Source organism: Nicrophorus vespilloides, unplaced genomic scaffold (assembly GCF_001412225.1).
Source record: "Nicrophorus vespilloides isolate i.1.1-1 unplaced genomic scaffold, Nicve_v1.0, whole genome shotgun sequence".
NCBI classification, from domain to species: Eukaryota; Metazoa; Arthropoda; class Insecta; order Coleoptera; family Silphidae; genus Nicrophorus; species Nicrophorus vespilloides.
The window spans coordinates 36,223-57,498 of record NW_017096310.1 but is presented as its reverse complement, the minus strand read 5'-3'; the positions used below and the strand labels follow the sequence as shown (position 1 = coordinate 57,498).

The window sequence follows — 21,276 nt, the reverse complement described above, 5'->3', positions numbered from 1 at the left end:
TTGGGTTATATGAAGTAAGGTTAGGTTTAGACTTTACTTCATATAACCTAATCTAAACCTAACCTTATTCAAGCTCTGTAAACGCCTCAAAGTATCTAGTTTACATAATAATAAAGATTTTACTTAGCAGATCCATTTACTTAATGCTGAACTTAAACTTATTCGTATGTCAACCTTTTCTAAGTCAGATTGAAAAAGAAATTATTAAAAATAATGTTTTGGGGACATAATATGTCCAAAATTAAAAAAATAGCCAGGTATTTTGTTTTCATTTATTGTGTGAGAATTGGGACATCATGTCCCAACAAACAACGTATCTGGGATCTATTGTCCCAATAGACATTGTAATTATCTATTGCTGGGACATATTGTCCCAATAAGCTTGAATGGGTTAAGGAATACATCTAAGATGAAGATGTCTCATACTGTATATTCTTTGACGAAATATGCGTACATGTCTACACTATAAATAAATGCACTTGCTTTGCCTCTTCGGAATACCAGACGGATAAAACATAGCATCCTTTTAAATATAGAAAACACCAGAAAAAATCCGTAATCCGATACATGCGAAAGCTTGTGTTTCGGAAATCAGTATGAACCTCAGATCCAGGTCAAAATTAAACATCTTCTTTTAATCGAAAATCCGATCATATTTATATTAGGTTTTAACATAACCTAACTTAACCTAACCCTACTTAATCCCTGTAAACACCAGAAAAAATTATAAGATTATTTGATAATAAAGTAATTTCTATTATAAATCAAAGTCGTAATAAGAAATTCTATGCGACATGAATAATTCGCCTCGAATAACAATAATAATCATACAACATATTTTTTTATCATTATTTAAAATAATAAAATGAGAGCGTGATTTATTTGTACACAGGTTATGATTTGAAACCGGATAATTTTGTTGTTGTTGATGTTTTATCCTAATCTCACGTGTAGTCATGTAGCTTTATCGTTTTATATTAGGAAATAGGAATGCATACATATTTAAATGATAAAAATCTCGAAACACGTAAAAAAAAAAGTACCGTTCTTACTTTCGTGTTCATAAAAATTCTGCAAATAATTTTTCAATTCCATGAATTTAAATTTAAAAAAAAGTATAAAGATTTTTGAATTCGTGATGATTTTCTAGTTATTTTTGTTGTTAGTAGTACAAAAATTCATATATTTAAATAGACAATTTTTAATTAAAAAATATAAAATATTTGTATATTACGCATATTTGAATTTTGATATATACTTGAAAACCTAACCTAATTAAACTTAATACCTAACCTAACCTAAAAATTTTAATGACTGACGTTTAGGTAATTGTTGACATTTAGATATTATTGATGGTTAGGTTTTTGAATTATAAAAGTTTCCTATTTTTTTTTATTATTTATGTTACAAATTCTTTCATTTGTTGTATTTAAAATATAATAATTGTAATATGAATATAAATATATAAATTATATAAGAATAAGCAAATTTCATTCGTTTTCAAAGAATTCTTACAATTTTGAATTTCTTTATATATCAAATAAATAAAAGACATTCCATTATCAATGTCAGTGTCTTAAGTCTGTTTCATTCTTTTTTTATGTTATATACTGCATTTACAGGTTTTCTTTTCGCGTTAAATGCGAATGTTTATTTATCCCGAGAACCGTTTTCAACTGTTTTGTAGCAATGACCTCCCGGAGCGCCAGCCGCTTTGCGACTCATCGCCGGACATCAGCATCATCATCCAATTTTAGTAAAAATATATGTATAGCCAGAAATGTGCAAATATTAAATATAAGTTAATAACGTTTATGCTGGGGCAGCTGAGCAGGAAATGTATAATTTCCAAAAATAGATTCACCCCAAATGGAAGAAGAAAGGGTCTCCCACAAGGCACGATGCGCTCGTGCCACCAGCAAACGTTTTCGAAATCAGTCTGCGAAAGGTCTGGATAGGCTGTGAATAGAAGTGAGAGACGAAACAATAGAAAACTAAGATGATAGGTGGAAATAATCCGGGCATCGAGTGCTGCTGTTTTAGTTGCTGCACCTGCATAAACATCGGTTTTTTGAAAACCGAGAATGGATTGTTAAAAATTGCTGAAATCGTACGTATACTTGCAGATAAATGAATTTCGTTTAGTCTACAAGTTTTTAAAGAATATATTAAGATTGAAAATATCAAATTTTCTTGATGAAATTGTTGAAATGAAAGGACGTAAATACAATTTCAAAGAAAAGGCTTTCAACTTAATGATTTTGCTTAGAAAAATGAGTTAACCAGAATTAAAATCATGTGAAATTTCTAAAGGTCAATCTTTTGTCAGTGAAAATAATTGAAAAATTTAATTAATTTTTAATTATTTTTCTAAAATTTAATGAATTCAAACAAATTTATACTTTATATTATTACTATTAAGAAAATCATATAATAATTTGAATGAAGACTTTGAAGAATACTTTTATTTGTATATGAAAAATATTCAATATTTTGTCAAATTTTTTTTACAAAAAAATAGGTTTTTTTTGTTCCTATAAAAAATATTATGAAAGTGTATTTATAATAAAAATCAAATTCTTGGAAATAATAATACATTTACAATTTCGTTCTAATAAAATGATATTATAATAGGAATTTCAGCTTTAAAAACAAACTGAAATAAAGCTGATAACAAATAGTAAATTCAATTCATTGATAAATATTGATACAGAAATAAATATTTATCACACCTTACTTAAGCCAACATCAATATAATTCTATTTAATGCATTAAAATTTAGATTATTTTATTGGGAATATCTGGAAATACATGTATAAAAATCCTCATTTACAATTGTAACAAAGCATTCTAATCTATTTTTATACTGCAACATGTAAATCGTAAAGGTCTTGAACATTTTGTTTATTTTCTTCATCCGTTGCAGATCTTAGGTTCCTTCTGTCAATTTATGGCCGTTAACTTTGGTTTATCCTACGTGGCTACGATGGGAGTAGCCTACCAGGGCTTCGTAACCACAGCTGTTTGGTGTGTGATGACCACTTTCTTGCTGAGTGTATGCTACCTAGTGTCCTACAAGTCTGCGAGCCTAATCAGACAATCGTTATTCGTAAGTATCAACGAACCATGATTCAATAATCAACTTATTGTTGTAATAATATGGTAGCAATAAATTTGGATTATAGTTTTCTGGAAATAAATTTTCTGAGATTCGTCGAATTCCAAAAATAAACTATTTATCTCCGATTATTAAGAGAGAAAATCGGAGATCGCAGATAAACTATTATTGTTGCATTATTTTTCCAGGAATTGGTGTTCAATACGGTGGCCGCTTTCAATTACATAAGCGCCAGTTCGTATCTTGGATTCGTGGTGAAGACGTTACTATATCCACAGTACATCATAACGCCGCATTTTGAAGTGTATCCTGCGATGACAACAGCCTACGTGAGTATTAACAAAATCGAATATTAATAGTTCCAGTTAGTATATAGGACGAGGAAACAAACTCGTAGATAACTGTGAATGAATCTATTCGAATGCAAACGCGTGCACCTTATCAATTACGACTCATTCATGCGGAATATGGTGACATTGCTTTAGAAATTAATCACTGCACGATATTTCTAATGTAATTAGAAAGCTGCAGTAGTCATGGAGATTACATAGTATACTAAATATTAATTGAACAATTTCTTTAAAGATGATCGGGACATTGGTTGGAATTGTTCACGCGTACGACGCGTACAAGTCTTACAAATACTACAAAGGCTACAGATAAACTGCATCGACTATTACTTACTGGATCGTAATTAAGGAATAAATAAATTAAAATCAAAGTTGGAAATAAAAAGTTGTATTTATATATTAACAAAAATAATTGGATAAAAAGAAAACATGCAAATTGCTGATCAGCATTTACCGAGGACCATAGCCAGAAGGGCCATGCGGACAAACATTCCGCACTCGGCTTGCCTGAAGTAGGCAGCCCGTGGATCGGAATCGAAATCGCGGCTGATCTCGAAAACCCTCGGAAGCGGATGCATCACAACCATTTTCCTCTTCGCCCTGGTCATCAGCTTCGGCGTCACCACGAAATGTCCACACGCCTGAAACATATAAGCATTATTAATAAGTATTTATTTATGAATAATTGAACGTAGTACAGTCAGCATCTTTATAATGTACGTTCATGTGAAGGTACATTTTCGCTGACTTTACGTTGTTTTTATTTACCCCATGAACTTAATATATAGTTAACTTATTAAATGAACTACTTTACTGTAATGAATAGATTACAATAAACTTTCTTAAGAGCGACCTTGATATATATTTAATTACCTGTTTGTATTCCTCGTCAGTGTCGAAACGTTCCCTTTGAATTCTGGTCATGTACAGGACATCAGTATCTGGGAGGACAGACTCCAAACTTGTGAACTCTTCTTGAGAAATGCCCTTCGATTTCACGTACTGAACGATGTGGTTGGGCATCTTGAGGTTCGGTGGACTAACGTACCGTAGCTGAACGTTGTAGAGAGTCAGAAGTCTGGCTAAGGAATGCACGGTGCGTCCGTTCTTCAGATCACCAACTAAAGTGATGGTGAGGCCATTGACGGTGCCGATCTCTTCACGAATGGTGAACACATCCAGCAGAGCTTGAGACGGATGTTCTCCGATGCCATCGCCAGCATTAATCATCGGTTTACGACAATGACGGGATGCTTTCAGAACGGAACCAGGTGTCGGATGGCGGAGCACGACGACGTCCGCGTATCCGGCCATCACCTCGATGGAATCTTCGAGCGTTTCGCCCTTCTTCGCCGAAGAACTACTCTCGTCCATGTGGATGACGCGACCACCGAGTCTCTGCATAGCAGCGGAGAAACTGCAGCTCGTCCTAGTGCTGACCTCGTAGAAGATGGAAGCCATCACTTTGCCCTTCAGGATGTGATCGAGCGGACGGTCCTTGCCGACGAAAACGCGGAACGTCTGCGCCAAATTGAAGATGTCGTTGAGTTGCTCCTTGCTGAACATATCGACGGTGAGGATGTTCTTATTCGTTAAACCGTGAATGTGGTGCGTGGGTGGCTGTTGATGATTCGATTGAGCATCATGCCCGCTGAAGCTCTCGGTTCTCAATCTAGGCGAAGCACTGTTTTGGATCCTCAAATCCGAATAACTCTCATTAGCAAAGTGAACCTTCTGCGGTTCAGCTGCTAACAATCTGGAAAAGATTTCGTTGGTTTGTCCATCGTTGTCCAAATCGTAGACATGCATTGGTGCTGGTGAAATCGGTCTTTGATCCAACGCGGATGACGGACGACTGTCCAGGTAAGTAGGTTTCTTGACCGGTTCCCAATCGCGCACGTTCTGTCCGAATCCAGGTTGCACCAGGACTTGACCTTCAACGTAAGCAACTTCTCCTCTCAACACAACTCTGTGGATGGATCCTTTGATCTTCATTCCGGTGAACGGAGTCCATCTGGCTTTCGAGTACGGCATTGCCGCTGGGATGACCCATTCCTCATCCATATCCACTTCAACGTAAGTGTTCGGTTGTTCGGGCAAATTGAAGATCCTTCTCGGGTTTCTATGGAACTTGTTGATAATATCTTCCATGGTCAATCTTCCTTCATGCACGGCGTTCAAGAGCAGCGGAAGGATTGTCTCCAAACCTGGGAATCCGGGTGGAGCGTTCGGACTCATCTTCTCCTCCAAAGTGTGAGGAGCGTGATCAGTAGCAAAGCAATCAATTATATGGAGATTATCCCAAAGAGCTTGTTGATCCTCAGGCGAAGTCAAAACTGGCCTCACTTGGCTCTTCAGCGGACCTAACTTGTCTATGTCGTTGGTGCTCATGAACAAGTGATGAGGACACACTTCGCACGTAACCTTAAGTCCCTTCTCCTTAGCCGCTTTGATGATCTGGATCTCTTCCTTCCTGGCAACGTGGCAAATATGAATAGGCCTATTGTGGAGATTGGCTAACAAAAGTATAGCTGCAGTTGTTTGGCTCTCGGCGTGAACGCAGAGCGGCCAGCGTTTAGGCCAATTGGTCAAGTGCTTAGACCACACGGTCAAATCCTTCAAACGCAAAGTTGTGAACGTTTCGTTAAGGTACATCTTCAATCCAGCTGCTTCAGGTGCGAACTCCGTGATGGTGTTATAATTATCGGTGGAAGCTCCCATGAACAAGGCGTAATCGCAACGAGCGTTAGCATCTGCCAACTTCTTGACCAGCTGGAAGGACTCTTCATCTACGATCGCCGGATTCGTATTAGGCATAGCGCAGATCATGGTGACTCCACCAGCAAGGGCGGCCGCCGTGCAAGAGTTAAAGTCCTCCTTATGAGTTGCACCGGGTTCCCTAACGTGAACGTGCGTATCTATAAAACCTGGTAATTTAATCAGTTGTCTGGAAGACATGCAATCGCAGTGAGTCTTCATCGGAGGTGCTTTTCCGATCAACCTAAGAGCGTCGACCAAGAGCTTGGTGCACTTGACATCTGTTACCAAAGGAATGGAGTAATCAATGGCCAATCGCCTGGTCCTGTAACCGTGGGTCATAAAGGATGATACCCTCCTGGCTCCACCATTCCTCATCGGCAAATTGATAACCAGATCAAATTGCTTCTTGGACAAGAACTCTGCTAAAGGCTTAAGTTCTCCTTGACTCGTTATATCGTCGATGTTTTCGAAAGTCCACTGCACAGACTCCACCTGCAACACAACAAAATAAGCATTTTAAAATATGAATAATCCAATTAAAGCTTTTTGATAATATCATTAATTTTGATTCTATATTGAAACTGAAATTTGTCTATTCTTCAGATATGATTTTGATGATTTAATAATATATATAGGGCAAACTCTTCCTTGATTTAATTTAAAGATCGTTGAAAACAATTTGAAGTAGTTTTAATCAAACCGTCGCAGAGGTGCGTAGATAAGCAGTAAACACAAAAAAAAAACTTTAATCGATCATCATATAATCTACGAGATAAAGTTACATTCAGACAATCGTTCAGTTGCAAGGCGATCGCCTAGAAGGATGTGTGCGCTTCCACCGGAAACATCCAGTTATCTCCAAATATACAGAAATAGTTAAAGGACAATGCGGATACACTAGATTCCTATTAAGTTACCGTTCGAACGTACACAACAACCACAAATACGTTGATTGCACCCTTTCAACATCAGTTTTTCTGCTTCTCTTGTGCGAAATGGGGAAAGGCCATAGCAAAGGCGAGAAGAAACAGGACGAGATCCCAATGGATCGTACGAGGAACAAGAACGATAGTCAATTGCCATGGTTCATTATGGACGAAGACAAGGATATCGCTTTGCTTCAATCCGAGATACAGAACAATTTCGACGAGTTCCTGCTCAACAATCTGCTGTTGACCGTCGTGTTTTTCGAAAATTACCAGAGGTGAGTGAGTCAGTTTCGAAGCATTTCGCCTTATCTATAAGCAACGTTCGACTTACGATACGTTCGATACGATTAAAAATAATCCACGAAACAGAAACGTGAATGTTTTAATCCACATCATTGTAACCATAAAATCATACTAAATCAGAAGTTAAAGTATTCACAACGCATTTTAAACATCTTCATGATCCAATTTATATAATAGACGGAAGAGAAACGTAACATCATCAAGATTCTAAACCCAATTGTAAACTAGAAGATCAACGAATTACAAACAGAAAACCTTCATGATTGCACCTATTCTAAAATAGAAATTAAACCCATTACAACGTTCCAAAAAATCTACAAGTCAAAGTTAAATTTAGGCCTTTACAATATCAAGAATAATAAACAACAATAATTTGTCCATCAAAATATCCAAAAACTCATTTATCTCTCTTTTGCGTACACATGTCTAAAAACACATAATTTGAGAAATATGCGAAGGATGAGACATATAGTCTGGGCATGTGAAATACACAAAACAAAAATGCGTGTGAGCGATGTTTCATCGATACGATTGTGAGCCACCGAAATACCCGTTGCTCAATGCAACGCAATCATCAGCAAAGATGATCAAGTTTTTCGATATCGATATAAAATTTGAATGAATTGCAAAATAATCGTATGTTAGACAACTAAATAGATTACATGTCGATGTATAATTAGATTTGAATCCAATTGACACATACTTAAAACAATAAATGTTTAAGTAATACATAAGCAAAGTCTATTAAGTTTAGGAAACTCTGGTGGAAAATCTGAAGAAGTATCATGACTAAATTACAAATAAATCATTACTTCCATTTATAAACTCATAATCTGGATGATACACGAAGACCTTCGAATGAAAAGAATCAAATCTATTTATATAGGTAATTTTCCTACAATTTAGAATTTGCGAGATAATTGACTAAATGATCAGTAGAAATGTGGATGCAGCTAAACCTTAAATCAACTCGAAATGAATCATTGCATCTCGATAACAATAAGATTAAAAACAGTACAATGCAAACCAATAAAATAGGCAAATTATTGAAAATGGGGATTAGGACAAACGCAATTAGCAATTTACGCCTTAGTATAATTAATAACTATAATTTAATCAAAAATATGAAAGGACATTTTTATAATCAATTAAAGATTCAATAGTATGTAATAAATCACTAATATTAATTTGTTACTTTTCCTGTTTATTGTGTCTATATGATTAATATTAAGACTAGTTTCTCTACTTAATTGTTAAAGATATTACAGTTAGTCACTTATCTTTTAATCCCTCGACATGACACATCGTTAATATCGATTAACTTCAGATTTGAAATATAGAATAAAATTATTAACTACGTAGTTCATAAAGTAAATAAAATTCCACAAAGTTAAAATTCCTCGCTATATCTACTGTATTAAGTACAAAAATATATTGTAAACTACTTAAAACATTAATTAACTTGACAAGTATACATATATGGCAACTTGCACAAGTACTTGTCTTATATGTTATAACTGTTAAAACAAAGTTGCATTGAATAGACTCAACAAAAAATAAGTTTTTGAAAAATTATAGATGGAATGAGTAATATGTATAGACTATGAGTAAAACTTACTTAAACATGTTCAAATATTAATTACATATATGAAATTAAGCGAACAATGTATCAATTAAATATGATGAAATGTTAATCTCTGAATGTTTATCGATACAAACAAATAAATATTTATGAAAACAAATTTGAATTACACATCAAATTTTGTACAAAATATTTTTGAGTATATAATGCTTTATATCATTGGAAATAGTTCTACTAATTTTTTTTTAAATACTTGAAATACTTTGGTATTATGTAAGTATATTTAATAGACTTAAATATTGTAGTATATTTATACGTAAAATTTTGTACAAATTCAAGATCTTTTAGCGATAATTAATTTATTTGCGGTGACCTCATCGTTTTTTTTAGTTCATAATGATAACATAAGTATTTCATTACGTCATTAAAAAAAAAGAGCGTTTGCTACAAGATTTTTTTTGGATAATGTCTCATATAGTGTGAACGTAATTTTAATATATAAAAATATCTAATTAAAAATTTGTTTAAAAAAAATAATTGCTATGGAAATTAGCAATAGATTATCAATGATTTTCAGGAAATATGAAGCGATTTTCACCAACATAATCATGCCCACTACAAACTTTACACCTACTTGATATGCAAGTATTTCCTGAAACAATGGATGATATCTGGCAAACGGAGATAAATGACGATCGTATATTTATCGATTGTTGTTTTTTCAATTCGTACACTCTCGATTTAGGAACGCTTCGATTCCCAGGATCCTCGTTATTACGTTAATGGAAGCAATTCATCAAATCAATACGGATCTCGAGTGGAGGTGTATAATTACAGTAAATGCGGAATGGATGTTCGCTGCACGTAATCGTGTGGACAGATCGGATTGTGGCAGTAGCAGTTCCAAGAAATATCGAAAATTGTGATTTTTTGATATTGTCCTCGATGACTTTTACAATTGAGTTTGTGTGTGTTTTTTTGTTGTTGTTGTTTTAATTTGCCACAGACGTTAGATTCTTTTTCGGATGTCCCCCAAATCTGCCATCGATTGCCCGTTAATCCACATTGGAATTAGGCTATACTCTAGCACGATAAGATACGGGCAATCAATAAGACTGGGGGATTAGTTTTCGACAATGTTGGATTGTTTTTAACACAACAGATATGTACGAAATTCTCAGAAAATATTATGTTGGTTGCTTTGTGAAATTCACAATACATTCGTTATTACAAGTGTACTTGACTTGACAAGTATAAACGCAAGTAAATAATCCATAATGATATAATAATATTGTTTTGAAGTATTGCATTTAGGTATTAGTTATCGAAGTGCAGATAAGATCTGGTTGCATAATTAGGCTTTCTGATATTTGCATTGAGCGTGCATTTGATTACATTTTTTTTCCAATGCAAAAATAATCCAATTAACAGCGACAATTGGGATTTCGCAATGTATAGGAGGAGATTTGAGTATTTTTCCGTAGCTTCAACGATCAAAATAATTTGATTAAAATATCTCAATTCTCTTTATACAATTTTATAATATCGATATGCAATGTTTTCAGTGAACATAAACAAACACATTTTATCGTATTCTTTTCTCGCAATTCGCGATAAAACGTAATGCAACAATGTCGTATACGTGATGTCATTGCTTTTTTATTTCACGTAAACATTTCCTAGAGATTTTATATCAATTGTAATGATTTCTTCATTTTGTATAATTCTTTACTGCAGGCAAATACAGGATGTAGCGCCAATTGGTCATAAGGAAACTGAGTTCAGTCCATTGTGCGAACACCAGATTAGCTATGTGAGACCCAACAGTGTGATGGAACTGGTGGATAGGAATGTTAAGTTCCAAAGACTTCACGGACCAAAGAAGAACGTTAAAGAGTCAATAGTTCCAAAACGTCTGTTCGTGATCTACGAGAACATCGAGGTTCTGCAGCCTGAGGAGAACAACATTTACTCGAGCATCGACAAAACCATGTACAAAGCAATCGCGGATAAAGCGATGTTCACCACCAAAGAGGGAAATAAGAAGGAACTGGCAGGTGAGTGGCAATATCAGATCAGATACGCGTATAAATAAATCCGTTCCTAGAACACAGATTTGATTTTTGGGTACGGAATAATCGACAGATAGTAGCTTCTGACTTTCTAAATGCGATACGAAAAAAAAACCTTTCACTTTTTACTTATCTGGCATTGATACGTCTCGCGAAAGTTACGGTAGTTTTTTTTTCCTGTTGTTAGATAATGCGATAACATCTTACAACAAAATTTAACACGATCAGTGAATTAGTAAATTACGTTCCCAGGGTTCATCGAGTTGAAGTATTTACCGGAATCCTGTATGAAGCCTTCCTCGTCGGTGTCCAGCACGAGTACAAGCGACAGCGAATCTGTGACAAAGTCTGATGACTTCGATGATAGCGTTTACAATACTATTATAGATGCGAGAACGCCGAAGCCACTGAACGATGAGAACAGGAAGAACTTTGGAAAGTCGTTCATCATCTCCACTAAAGTTAAGAATATAGTTGAGCAAGGTAAAGATGGAGAACCACCAAAGAATGCGGAGCTTTTCCGGTACGAGTATAACTTGAGCTCGACGGTCTTGATGAACCACTTCAAGCACAAGGAGTTCCAATACTCGCTGAGCGAAGCTCTCGGTTTCGAGAAAGATATAGTCGATGCGGCGATGTACAACAACACCAATGTCTTTTACAATATCCTGGATGAGGAGGAGAACGAGCTGATCCAGTGGGAACTGATACCGGCCATCGAGATCGACTGGCCCAGCGATCAAACATCAGAATGGTATAATTGTCGCAGAGCAATGAAGGACAATAATCATAGGATTTGCCAGTGGCCCAGAAAGTACATGCTGGAGAAACTGCAAGATCTTAAAGCTTTCGCCATTCCTAGCGGTTGCATGTTCAAGCGCAGCTTGAACGAACGCCTCAACTTCGAGTGGGAGTTGGCGTTCCCACTGCAAGAGAAATATCTAGAAGCTAAGCTGGGTCACGTTCAGTTGACCATCTACTTCTTCTTCAACACCCTCTTCAAAACTTTCATCGAGCCCCAAACACAGCAGAAGGGCCTCCTCGCGGACCATTTCAGGAACCTGATTTTCAGTGAATGCGAGAAGAACTGCTACCAGTGGCCACAGCTTCGTCTCGGCAAAAAAATTCTGATCCTCATCGACATCCTCTACAACCATCTAGGCAAGCACAGAATGCCGCATTATTTCGTGCGTGAGAAGAACCTCTTTCAAAATATCCCGGCGCAGTTCCTGCGCAAAGCCCAGGAGACTCTAAACAATATCAGGGAAATGCCCGTGATGCATTTTCTTTTGGCGATGCGAAACTTGCAGTACGTCAACGAATCGTTCTACCCAATGCCCAATCTGAAGAGGCTGTACGAAATCTTGGTGGAAGAAAAACTGACGAAGCAGTTTGAAATCATCGGAGGAAGCACACCTGAACCAGTGGTCGTGAAGCCGGTGGAGCCATTCGACGAGGAGGCGGATTGGGAGACGCGCTGTCGAGAGGAGAAGAGGCGAAAGCGGCGACAGGCCAAATTGGAAGCGGAAGAAGCAAGGAAAAACAAAGAGAATCTCAAAGCGGCCACAAGGTTATCCACCGATTCCATCGATCTAACGGTATTGCAACGCACGTTTCATCAATTACCATCGTTATTTAACATATTCTATTTTTCAGTGGAAACATGATACATCAAATATGGATAGCAACTTATACAAGATACCGATGATCCTGGAGTTCTTCATAGATCATTTCATTGACATCGCGAAACACAGCTTAAAGCTGAGAGACTACAACCAGAGCAAACTGTATTTGAGGCAAGCCACCTTGCTATCGAAGGTTCATAGCAAGGATGCAAACCACGCTATGAGAGCGGAGGACTACTTGAAGCTCATCGAGGATTTGGAGAACAAGGTCGACTCTGCCATGGAGAAGAAGACATACGAGAAACCATCGTTACCATTGCGCAACTCTAGCTCCGTGCACATGCCGAAAACCTGGATGGTAAACAATATTTCGCTGAAGAGCGACAAGCTTCATAAGGAGTACAACAGCTACGAAAAGAAACCTATTATAAAGAAGGAAAGACCGGATTCCAACATGAGCATCAACAGCCATGAAGATGCACCTACCAGCAGCAGCGGAAGTGGCGCGAAAACCATAACTTTCAAAGCGGACGTCGAAGTAGTGTAAAAGATTGATATCCAAATTAGTAATCAAATAGGACTTACGTCTACGCCGTGTTCGTTGTAGAAATCCGCGGTTCCCAAACTGGCGTACAGCTTGTATCCCATCTTGTCTAGTGCCCTCATACTCGGAAGCAATTCCATTTTGTGCTGCAAAAACAAAGAGAAACAAATAAGTGCAAATAAGATATTTATAAACGTTTAGATTTTAAGAAACTTTTGCAAGCGATGCTTAAAACTCATTTATAATTAAATCTTTTGTTTTTATTATATAATATGTATTTCTGTGAAGTGTATATAATAATTATTGAATTGCCTATATAGAATCGACTCGATCCTTCATTTTCCTCTCGTTTTTTTTTTTATTTTCGTTATTTTTCAGCTGTGCAAATTATATAATTCGCAAATTAAAATCTAATCGAAAGCCCTCGAGACTAATTGGAAACAAATCCATTTAATTTCAAGTGCGAACACGTAAAATACATTTAATCGAAATTATTGTTGTTGATATCATCGAAAAATTGCAAATGCAAATTAACATCCATTGAAATAATATCATTTGATTCCAGATCATGTAACATTCATAATACAAACATATAAAAAAAATAAAGTAAAACAATGAACTATTTTCTGATTACGATAAAGATATTATTTAATTATAGAAAATCATAAAATTATTTTTTTACAAAAAATAATATTTAGGCCTTCTTTTTGTGATCATTTAAATGAGTATTGTGAAGTGTTATTATAATAATATTTTAAGATATTTTTGCAGTAACTGTAGCAAAACTATTATACTTGAGTTTCAAGAGTAACTCATTTAGTAATATATGTGATGAGCGCTGCTGCTTAATTTTCAAACATGGTGTATGTTCAATTCTCGCAGTTACCTGATGTTGTTAAAACAACAAAAACAAATGATATCTTACCTTGAAGCTGCCAATGGACAAAAGGATGGATTTTTTGGGGATGCTGAAGCCAGTGCTCATCATGGCCTTGAGATAAGCTTCGTGTCTGTTGTCTCCGAAGCAGGCGACTTCTCCAGTGGAGGCCATCTCCACGCCCAGCATGAAGTCAGCACCGGCCAATCGCGAGAACGAGAATTGCGGCACTTTAACACCGACCTTTCCGCAACCGCTGAGCACGTCCACGGGCTCCACCTTCTCCCCGACGATGACTCTGGTGGCCATCGCCACGAAGTCGTGATCGAGCGTTTTCGAGACGAACGGGAAACTCCTCGAGACGCGCACATTACACTCGATAACTTTCAAATCGTTATCCTAGAATTAAGTAATATTATGTAAGTAAACCTGTCATAGGTTGCGGTTGTTTGTTTTCGTTACCTTGGCGATGAGTTGCATGTTGAATGGTCCGGTGACTTCCAGGTTTGCTGCGATTGCTTTGGAAATCTGTTTGATCTTCATCAGAGTTTCGGGATTGATGTCTTGTGGTGGTGTGACCAAGGTGGCATCTCCTGAGTGAACTCCAGCATTCTCCACGTGTTCGGATACGGCCATGCAAAGGATAACGCCATCGCACGCTACAGCGTCCACGTCGATCTCTTTGGATTCCAAGATGAACTTGGAGATGACCACGGGGTGCTCCTTGCTGACGTCGCTGGCTGCGTTCAGGTAAGTTTCCAGATCTTGATTAGAGTGCGCCACGTTCATGGCGGCACCACTAAGTACGTACGATGGTCTCACCAAGCACGGATAGCCGACTTCCTCGCAGAAATCGATGGCCAGTTTCAGGTTGGTCAGCTCCTTCCATCTGGGCTGTAGAATTCCAATCCTGTCCAACATACGGGAGAACTTGAACCTGTTCTCTGCTCCATCAATAGAATCTGGAGATGTTCCCAATATTCTAGCCTGTTGCCTATGGAGATCCATGGCGATGTTATTTGGCAATTGTCCTCCCATGGACAATATGATTCCAGTCGGATTTTCTATATTGTATATATCCATTACGACCTCGAAAGAGATCTCCTCAAAGTACAGACGATCTGACATGTCGTAATCTGTACTCACAGTTTCCGGATTATAGTTAACCATAATCGTCTTCTTCCCTAACTTCCTCAGTTCCCTCAAGCAACCAACAGCGCACCAATCGAACTCCACTGAGCTACCAATCCTGTATACACCAGAGCCTATGACCATGGTGTGCTCTTCATCGAAACTTAAATCGTTACTGCACGCATTGTACGTTAAGTACAAGTAATTAGTAGTAGCTGGCCATTCCGCTGCAACAGTATCAATTTGTTTTACACTTGGCGTGATTCTGAAATCTTGCCTCTGCTTCCTGATGGCCAATTCGGTGCTCTTCACCGCCGCAGCAATCTGTTTATCGCTGAAACCGATCTGCTTGGCTCGCAGCAGTACATCATGTGATAAATTGTTTTGATCGATGCTCTCTAAAGAAGTGTTAAAGTCCACGATGTTCTTCATCTTCTGCAAGAACCACCTATCGATTTTCGTCAAATCGTATAATCTATCGACGCTGTAGCCTTGCCGAAGAGCGGCTGCCACCACAAACATTCTCTTATCAGTAGGTTCCTTTAACTCTTCATCATCAACCTCTTTTATATAGGGATCGAACCCGTTGACGCTTTCATCAACCATACGCAAAGCTTTTTGGAAAGCCTCCTCGAATTTTCTGCCGATAGCCATGACCTCACCAACGCTTTTCATGGAACTACCGATCTTCGTGCTGACCCTTGAGAACTTGCTCAAATCCCATCTAGGGATCTTAACAACGCAATAATCCAAGCTAGGCTCGAAGCACGCTGTGGTAACACCGGTTACGGAGTTCTTAATCTCCGGTAAAGAGATTCCCAAAGCCAATTTCGCAGCTACGTAAGCCAGAGGATAACCTGTGGCTTTGCTGGCCAAAGCCGAACTCCTCGATAATCTAGCATTAACTTCGATAATGTAATACTCTTCTGCGTAAGGATTCACGGCGTACTGTATATTGCATTCTCCTACAACTCCGAAATGCCTAATGACACTAACGGCTGTCGTTCTTAACAAGTTATATTCTTTGTTCGAAAGCGTCTGGCTGGGAGCAACAACAATAGATTCTCCAGTGTGAATGCCCAACGGATCGACGTTCTCCATATTACAAACGGTTATACAATTGTCGTAAGCATCCCTCACCACCTCGTATTCAACCTCCTTCCATCCCTTCAAACTTTTATCGATGATCAATTGCGTGGAATGCGCCAAAGCCTGTTGTGCCAAAGACTTTAATTCCTCTTTGTTATCGGCGAATCCTGATCCTAAACCTCCCAAAGAGAAGGCGGCGCGAGCCATGACTGGGTAACCCAGCTGTTCAGCAGCTTCCAAAGCCTCTGCAACAGAATATGCAGCCATACTTGGAGCAACCTTTTCACCGATCGACGCGATCCTCTCGCTGAAAATCTTCCTATCTTCCGTATCGATGATAGCATCGATTGGCGTTCCCAAAATCTTCACTCCGTACTTCTCGAAAACTCCAGCCTTCTGCAGCTCAACCCCGCAATTTAACCCTGTCTGACCACCGAACGTCAGCAGAACTCCTCCGGGTCTTTCGGAGCGTATCACCTGCTCCACGTATTCCGGTACAAGTGGCAAGAAATAAACTTTATCCGCCAATCCTTTCGATGTTTGCACTGTCGCGATGTTTGGATTGATAAGCACAGTTTGTATGTTCTCCTCCTGCAAAGCCTTGATGGCTTGCGATCCGGAATAATCGAATTCTCCAGCTTGGCCGATGGATAAACCGCCGGAACCAATGATCAAAACCTTGTTGGGAACGTTCTCTTTGATTGAAACTTTTGGGGTGTAAACCAAGTTCTTTTGGATCAATGTTTTAGCTGAAGCCGTAACGCCTATAGCCGATTGTTTCACCAGATCCAGGAACACGTCGAAGAGCGACTCAAGATCTTGAGGACCGGCCGTGTGCTCCGGATGGAATTGCACGCTGAAGTATGGTAAACTGGAGTGAACGATACCCTCGTTGGTCTTATCATTAGCATTAGAGAAAAGAGATTCCCAATCTGCAGGAAGAGATTTTGCATCCACCGCGAATCCGTGATTCTGCGAAGTCATGTAACATCTTTCGGTTCCGTGATGGATGCACGGCTGATTGTGTCCACGATTTCCGTATCTGAAAAAGTACGTCATTACTCACAACTTGTTATTATATTTAATTAATGTAACGTTTTTACTTCATTTTGTAGGTGGAACAGCCTATGGCGGATGAAAGAAGTTGATGACCCAGACAGATACCGAAGATCGGTTTAATTTTACCGCTGTTAAACACGCTTTGGATGTTGTTGATGGTGGTTTCACACATGACGGGGTTACCAGGTCCATTGCTCAAGAACAAACCGTCGTAATCATCGATGTTAACCTTGTGGTTCCATGGAACCACATCAACGCGAGCGCCGCGGCTCAAGAAGCATCTGATCTGGTTGTATTTCAATCCGCAGTCGATGGCGCAGATCCTCGGAGATCCTTCAGGATTGTACGTTTTCACTTCATTAACGGAAACTTCTTCCACTAGATTCCTTTCATTAGGATCCTTCAGGTTCGTTTTGCCATCAGGAGTTGGTAAACTGTAAACGATACGGCCCAAAACGCTTCCTTTCTCTCTGATCTTCTTCGTCAGAGCTCTGGTATCGATGCCTTGGATACCGGGGATGTTCTCGCTCTGCATCCATTTGTTCAAAGTCTGCACTTGCCTCCAATGACTCGGAGAATCGCAGTACTCGCCGACGACGAGGCCTGCCGCCCAGATGCGACTTGACTCGAAGAAACTGAAATAATTAATAACTTTGCATAAAAAAATCTCTCCAACTGTTCGTTGTTTTTACTATGGAAGTCCGTGTTCGTCCTTCTGCTCTCCTGGTACACCGTAGTTACCGATGATCGGATAGGTCAGGACCAAAATTTGTGCGCGATAACTTGGATCCGTTAACGACTCTGGATATCCTACCATACCAGTTTGAAACACTGAAACATAATTAATTATTAATTAACACAAGTGCATATTACACTTCCAACAATCTTCATAATACACATACGTGAAAGTAATTACAAATTTCTTAACTTTCACTAGAATGCATTTTTTATTCGCATTGAGAAAGGTCAAGAGGCGTACGCAGACGATCCTTAGAGGAAGTAATTATTCTGTTGTTGCAGACAGAGTGTTAATGTATTCAAAGTACATCGGCCGTGCACAATCTGCGTTGTTATCTTTCTTTTTTTTTAACAAGTTCAATTGTTTGGAATCATGTGCGTAACTTGGCAACAGCAATTGTTACCTATCTAACTTATTATCATAATTATAACATAAAATCCGTTGAACTTTAATTTGCACAAAGATTCTGCTCATTTTATATACATGTTAAAATCTTTAATTATATAATATCACATTTTACCAACATAAATTATAAATTTTGGATAAACAGTTTGTATCAATAACATATTTGAAATTATCAATTAAAAATTTCAGGACGATTGTGAAATTTAGTGATGATCAAGTTGGATAAGACGAAATTAATTAAAATACAGTTGGTACTATATTTGAATTTTTGAATCTTGAATACATTTTAAACTCTGTATTTAATTTAAAATAGTAAAACAAATAATATAGTTTCTTCTTAAATTTATAATGTAATTTATATAATAAATCAATTTTATAACGCAATTAGTTTAAATTTAATGACTAATTGACAGGTGCAAAAGCCGGAAGTAGAAATTGACAGCGTCATTCAAAAATTAGACAAAAATTATAAACTTTGCGTTTCAAAACATTTTATTATATTGAAATATGTGAAATGGGTTCAATGTTCGTTTTTTCGTCAAGTTCGATTCAGTCTATACACTTGATATAATTTTGAGGTCAATGAGAATTATTCCGCAACGGCGTTTGACCTATTGCGATGTAAACGCTCCAATTTACCGGCGGGAATTTCGAATTTCTTCAACTTCGAGTTATCTACGCGCTATCTCGTTACATAGCGTCAACAATTTAATTTTATCTAAGGTTAAATGTATTATATTTCCTATTTATTATTGCGACTATTCTTCACTGATACGTGATTTCAATACAAGAAACATTTTGATTTAAACTATTTAAAAAAAATATTTGAATTTCAATTATTATATGGAATGAAGTTAATTGTAATATTTTGATTAATTGTTTGTGTTCAAGTTGCATTAAGTGATGGAATGCGATATTGAAATATTCAAACATTCTTCGGGTTCGACTTTATCAGCATTCTGCGACGTGTGGGCGTCATCGAGGGACGTCCTGGAGCGAGGATATGTTTTCGTTTGATATGGTTAGTATGGATTTGAAGTTGCAGCGCAATTAGGATCGATAGCTGTACTACAATTGTTGAAAACGTCGCGTGGCCACGTGTTTCTGAAGTGCACTTACCGACTTCTCCGTCGACCTGCGTCCTCGCGCCGAAGGCCTGACCCCTGAGCACGGTACCATCCTCCAAGAGCAGGAAGGCCGGATCGTTCTGGCCGTCTGCGGTCATCTCGGAACACTGTTTGATAATCGTTTGGACGGTGCGAGATGAGGAAGGAAAGCCGGATGGTTCTACAAGCTCTACTATACCTGTTCGTACAGAACCAGTTTTCGTGAAAAACCAGCTACGACCGGCAGCAATTCACGCAGAAGCAAGCACAAGAAACCACGTGTTGCGCGTCGCGATTACTTCTGTACATGTGTATTCAAGAGCGCGACTCTGGAATTTGTGGAAGGAGCTCACAGCCTTGATAACGATAATACACATCCAAGTTTATCATCGACTGCGCGACGCCGAGCATCTCTTCCTCCCCGGCCTAAGATGCAGATCTCATCCCACCTACAAAAAAATCTTCGAACATCCCTGGTTTTCCTAACATAACGGTAAATGATATGCCAGATGCATCCCCTGAAAGCCATAAATCTTTAAACATAACATCGAAACCCTACAAAACAACCAGTGAAAACAAATAATAATAGTATTTTCGTTTTAAATTTTCTACATCTACAGCTGCACAACAATCGACAAATACAAATTTAGAAAAAAATGGAGCGCGCCTTTAGTGGCTATAAACATACTTAAGTAATGTTAGCATATGTAACCATGGTTACATCAATAAATAAATAGATACGTTTTTAGATATAGAACATATTTGATTAATTGATAGACTGATCTATGGTTTATATAAACTAAACTTTATTTCAAATTACTTACATCTGCAGAAACATAAAAAAATACAAATTTAAAGTGCAATAATTTAAAACACATACTTAAGTAAAAGCTACTAAAATTAACAATTCTTAAATTGCATTAAATTATATTTGTTTTTCAAGTCGATTAAGAAATGTATAACGTTTAAACAAATTTCGTTTTATGCAACATAGCGATCAATTTATTATATGTATGATTCATACTTTTCTTATCAGCTTTATCAAATAAACGTAGTATTTGCAAAGCACTTCACATTTTTATTATTGTATTTGATAAAAAAAAAACAATATTTAATCCATTTCGTTGCATGTGTTTTGTGCTAATTATCAGATATATTAAATAATTTTAAGGGTAATAAATCAGCAAATGTATACATTTACTAGTCATCGTACGTACATATTAGATGGCAATTTTTGAATGATTTTATGAAAATCTCAATATAATAAGATTTTTCATTTTCTTATGATTATATAAGAAGGTTCTTATTGTAATAAATCAATGGTTACGAAATGTTAATAATTGAAACAAATATGTCGATTTTTCTATCTTCTTGTCAGGCCTTCGGATTTTATTTAATTACTGATTAACGAAGCATATTTATTAAATCAAAAAATATGCATATTAAAGTAGAAACTTTGGCGTTTTAAACAAGACAATTTTCAGAATTGTGGCTTTTACCCTTCTCTTAATATACAATATCAAATTTGAGTTTTAAAATGAGGATTCAAAAAAAGTATACTCTTTCCTTCATACTTACAAGTATATT

At 37.3% G+C, this 21,276-nt stretch overlaps 3 protein-coding genes across 4 annotated transcripts; 2 read left to right on the top strand and 1 right to left on the bottom strand.

Annotated features, from left to right (window-relative positions):
* The first annotated feature begins 1,999 nt into the window (after nucleotides 1-1,999).
* LOC108556631 lies at nucleotides 2,000-3,802 on the top strand. Its single transcript, XM_017912815.1, has 4 exons — nucleotides 2,000-2,110; nucleotides 2,927-3,109; nucleotides 3,307-3,447; nucleotides 3,704-3,802. Exons 1-4 carry the CDS (start codon nucleotides 2,000-2,002, stop codon nucleotides 3,779-3,781), a joined length of 513 nt encoding a protein of 170 aa, XP_017768304.1. The 3' UTR covers nucleotides 3,782-3,802.
* Nucleotides 3,803-3,840: 38 nt separating this feature from the next.
* LOC108556632 (CAD protein) lies at nucleotides 3,841-20,372 on the bottom strand. Its single transcript, XM_017912816.1, has 8 exons — nucleotides 19,703-20,372; nucleotides 18,132-18,270; nucleotides 17,484-18,074; nucleotides 14,623-17,422; nucleotides 14,209-14,559; nucleotides 13,325-13,429; nucleotides 4,342-6,720; nucleotides 3,841-4,109 (listed from the first exon to the last, which is right to left on the bottom strand). The coding sequence occupies exons 1-8, from the start codon at nucleotides 19,806-19,808 to the stop codon at nucleotides 3,912-3,914; spliced, it is 6,669 nt and encodes a 2,222-aa protein (XP_017768305.1). The 5' UTR covers nucleotides 19,809-20,372; the 3' UTR covers nucleotides 3,841-3,911.
* On the top strand, nucleotides 7,053-13,339 carry LOC108556633. 2 transcript variants are annotated; one of them, XM_017912817.1, is made up of 4 exons: nucleotides 7,053-7,432; nucleotides 10,780-11,099; nucleotides 11,367-12,712; nucleotides 12,771-13,339. In XM_017912817.1, the coding sequence occupies exons 1-4, from the start codon at nucleotides 7,224-7,226 to the stop codon at nucleotides 13,284-13,286; spliced, it is 2,391 nt and encodes a 796-aa protein (XP_017768306.1). In that variant the 5' UTR covers nucleotides 7,053-7,223; the 3' UTR covers nucleotides 13,287-13,339. The 2 variants fall into 2 exon arrangements, with proteins under 2 accessions (XP_017768306.1, XP_017768307.1); XM_017912818.1 differs by lacking the exon at nucleotides 7,053-7,432 and adding an exon at nucleotides 9,799-9,865.
* Nucleotides 20,373-21,276: the final 904 nt, after the last annotated feature.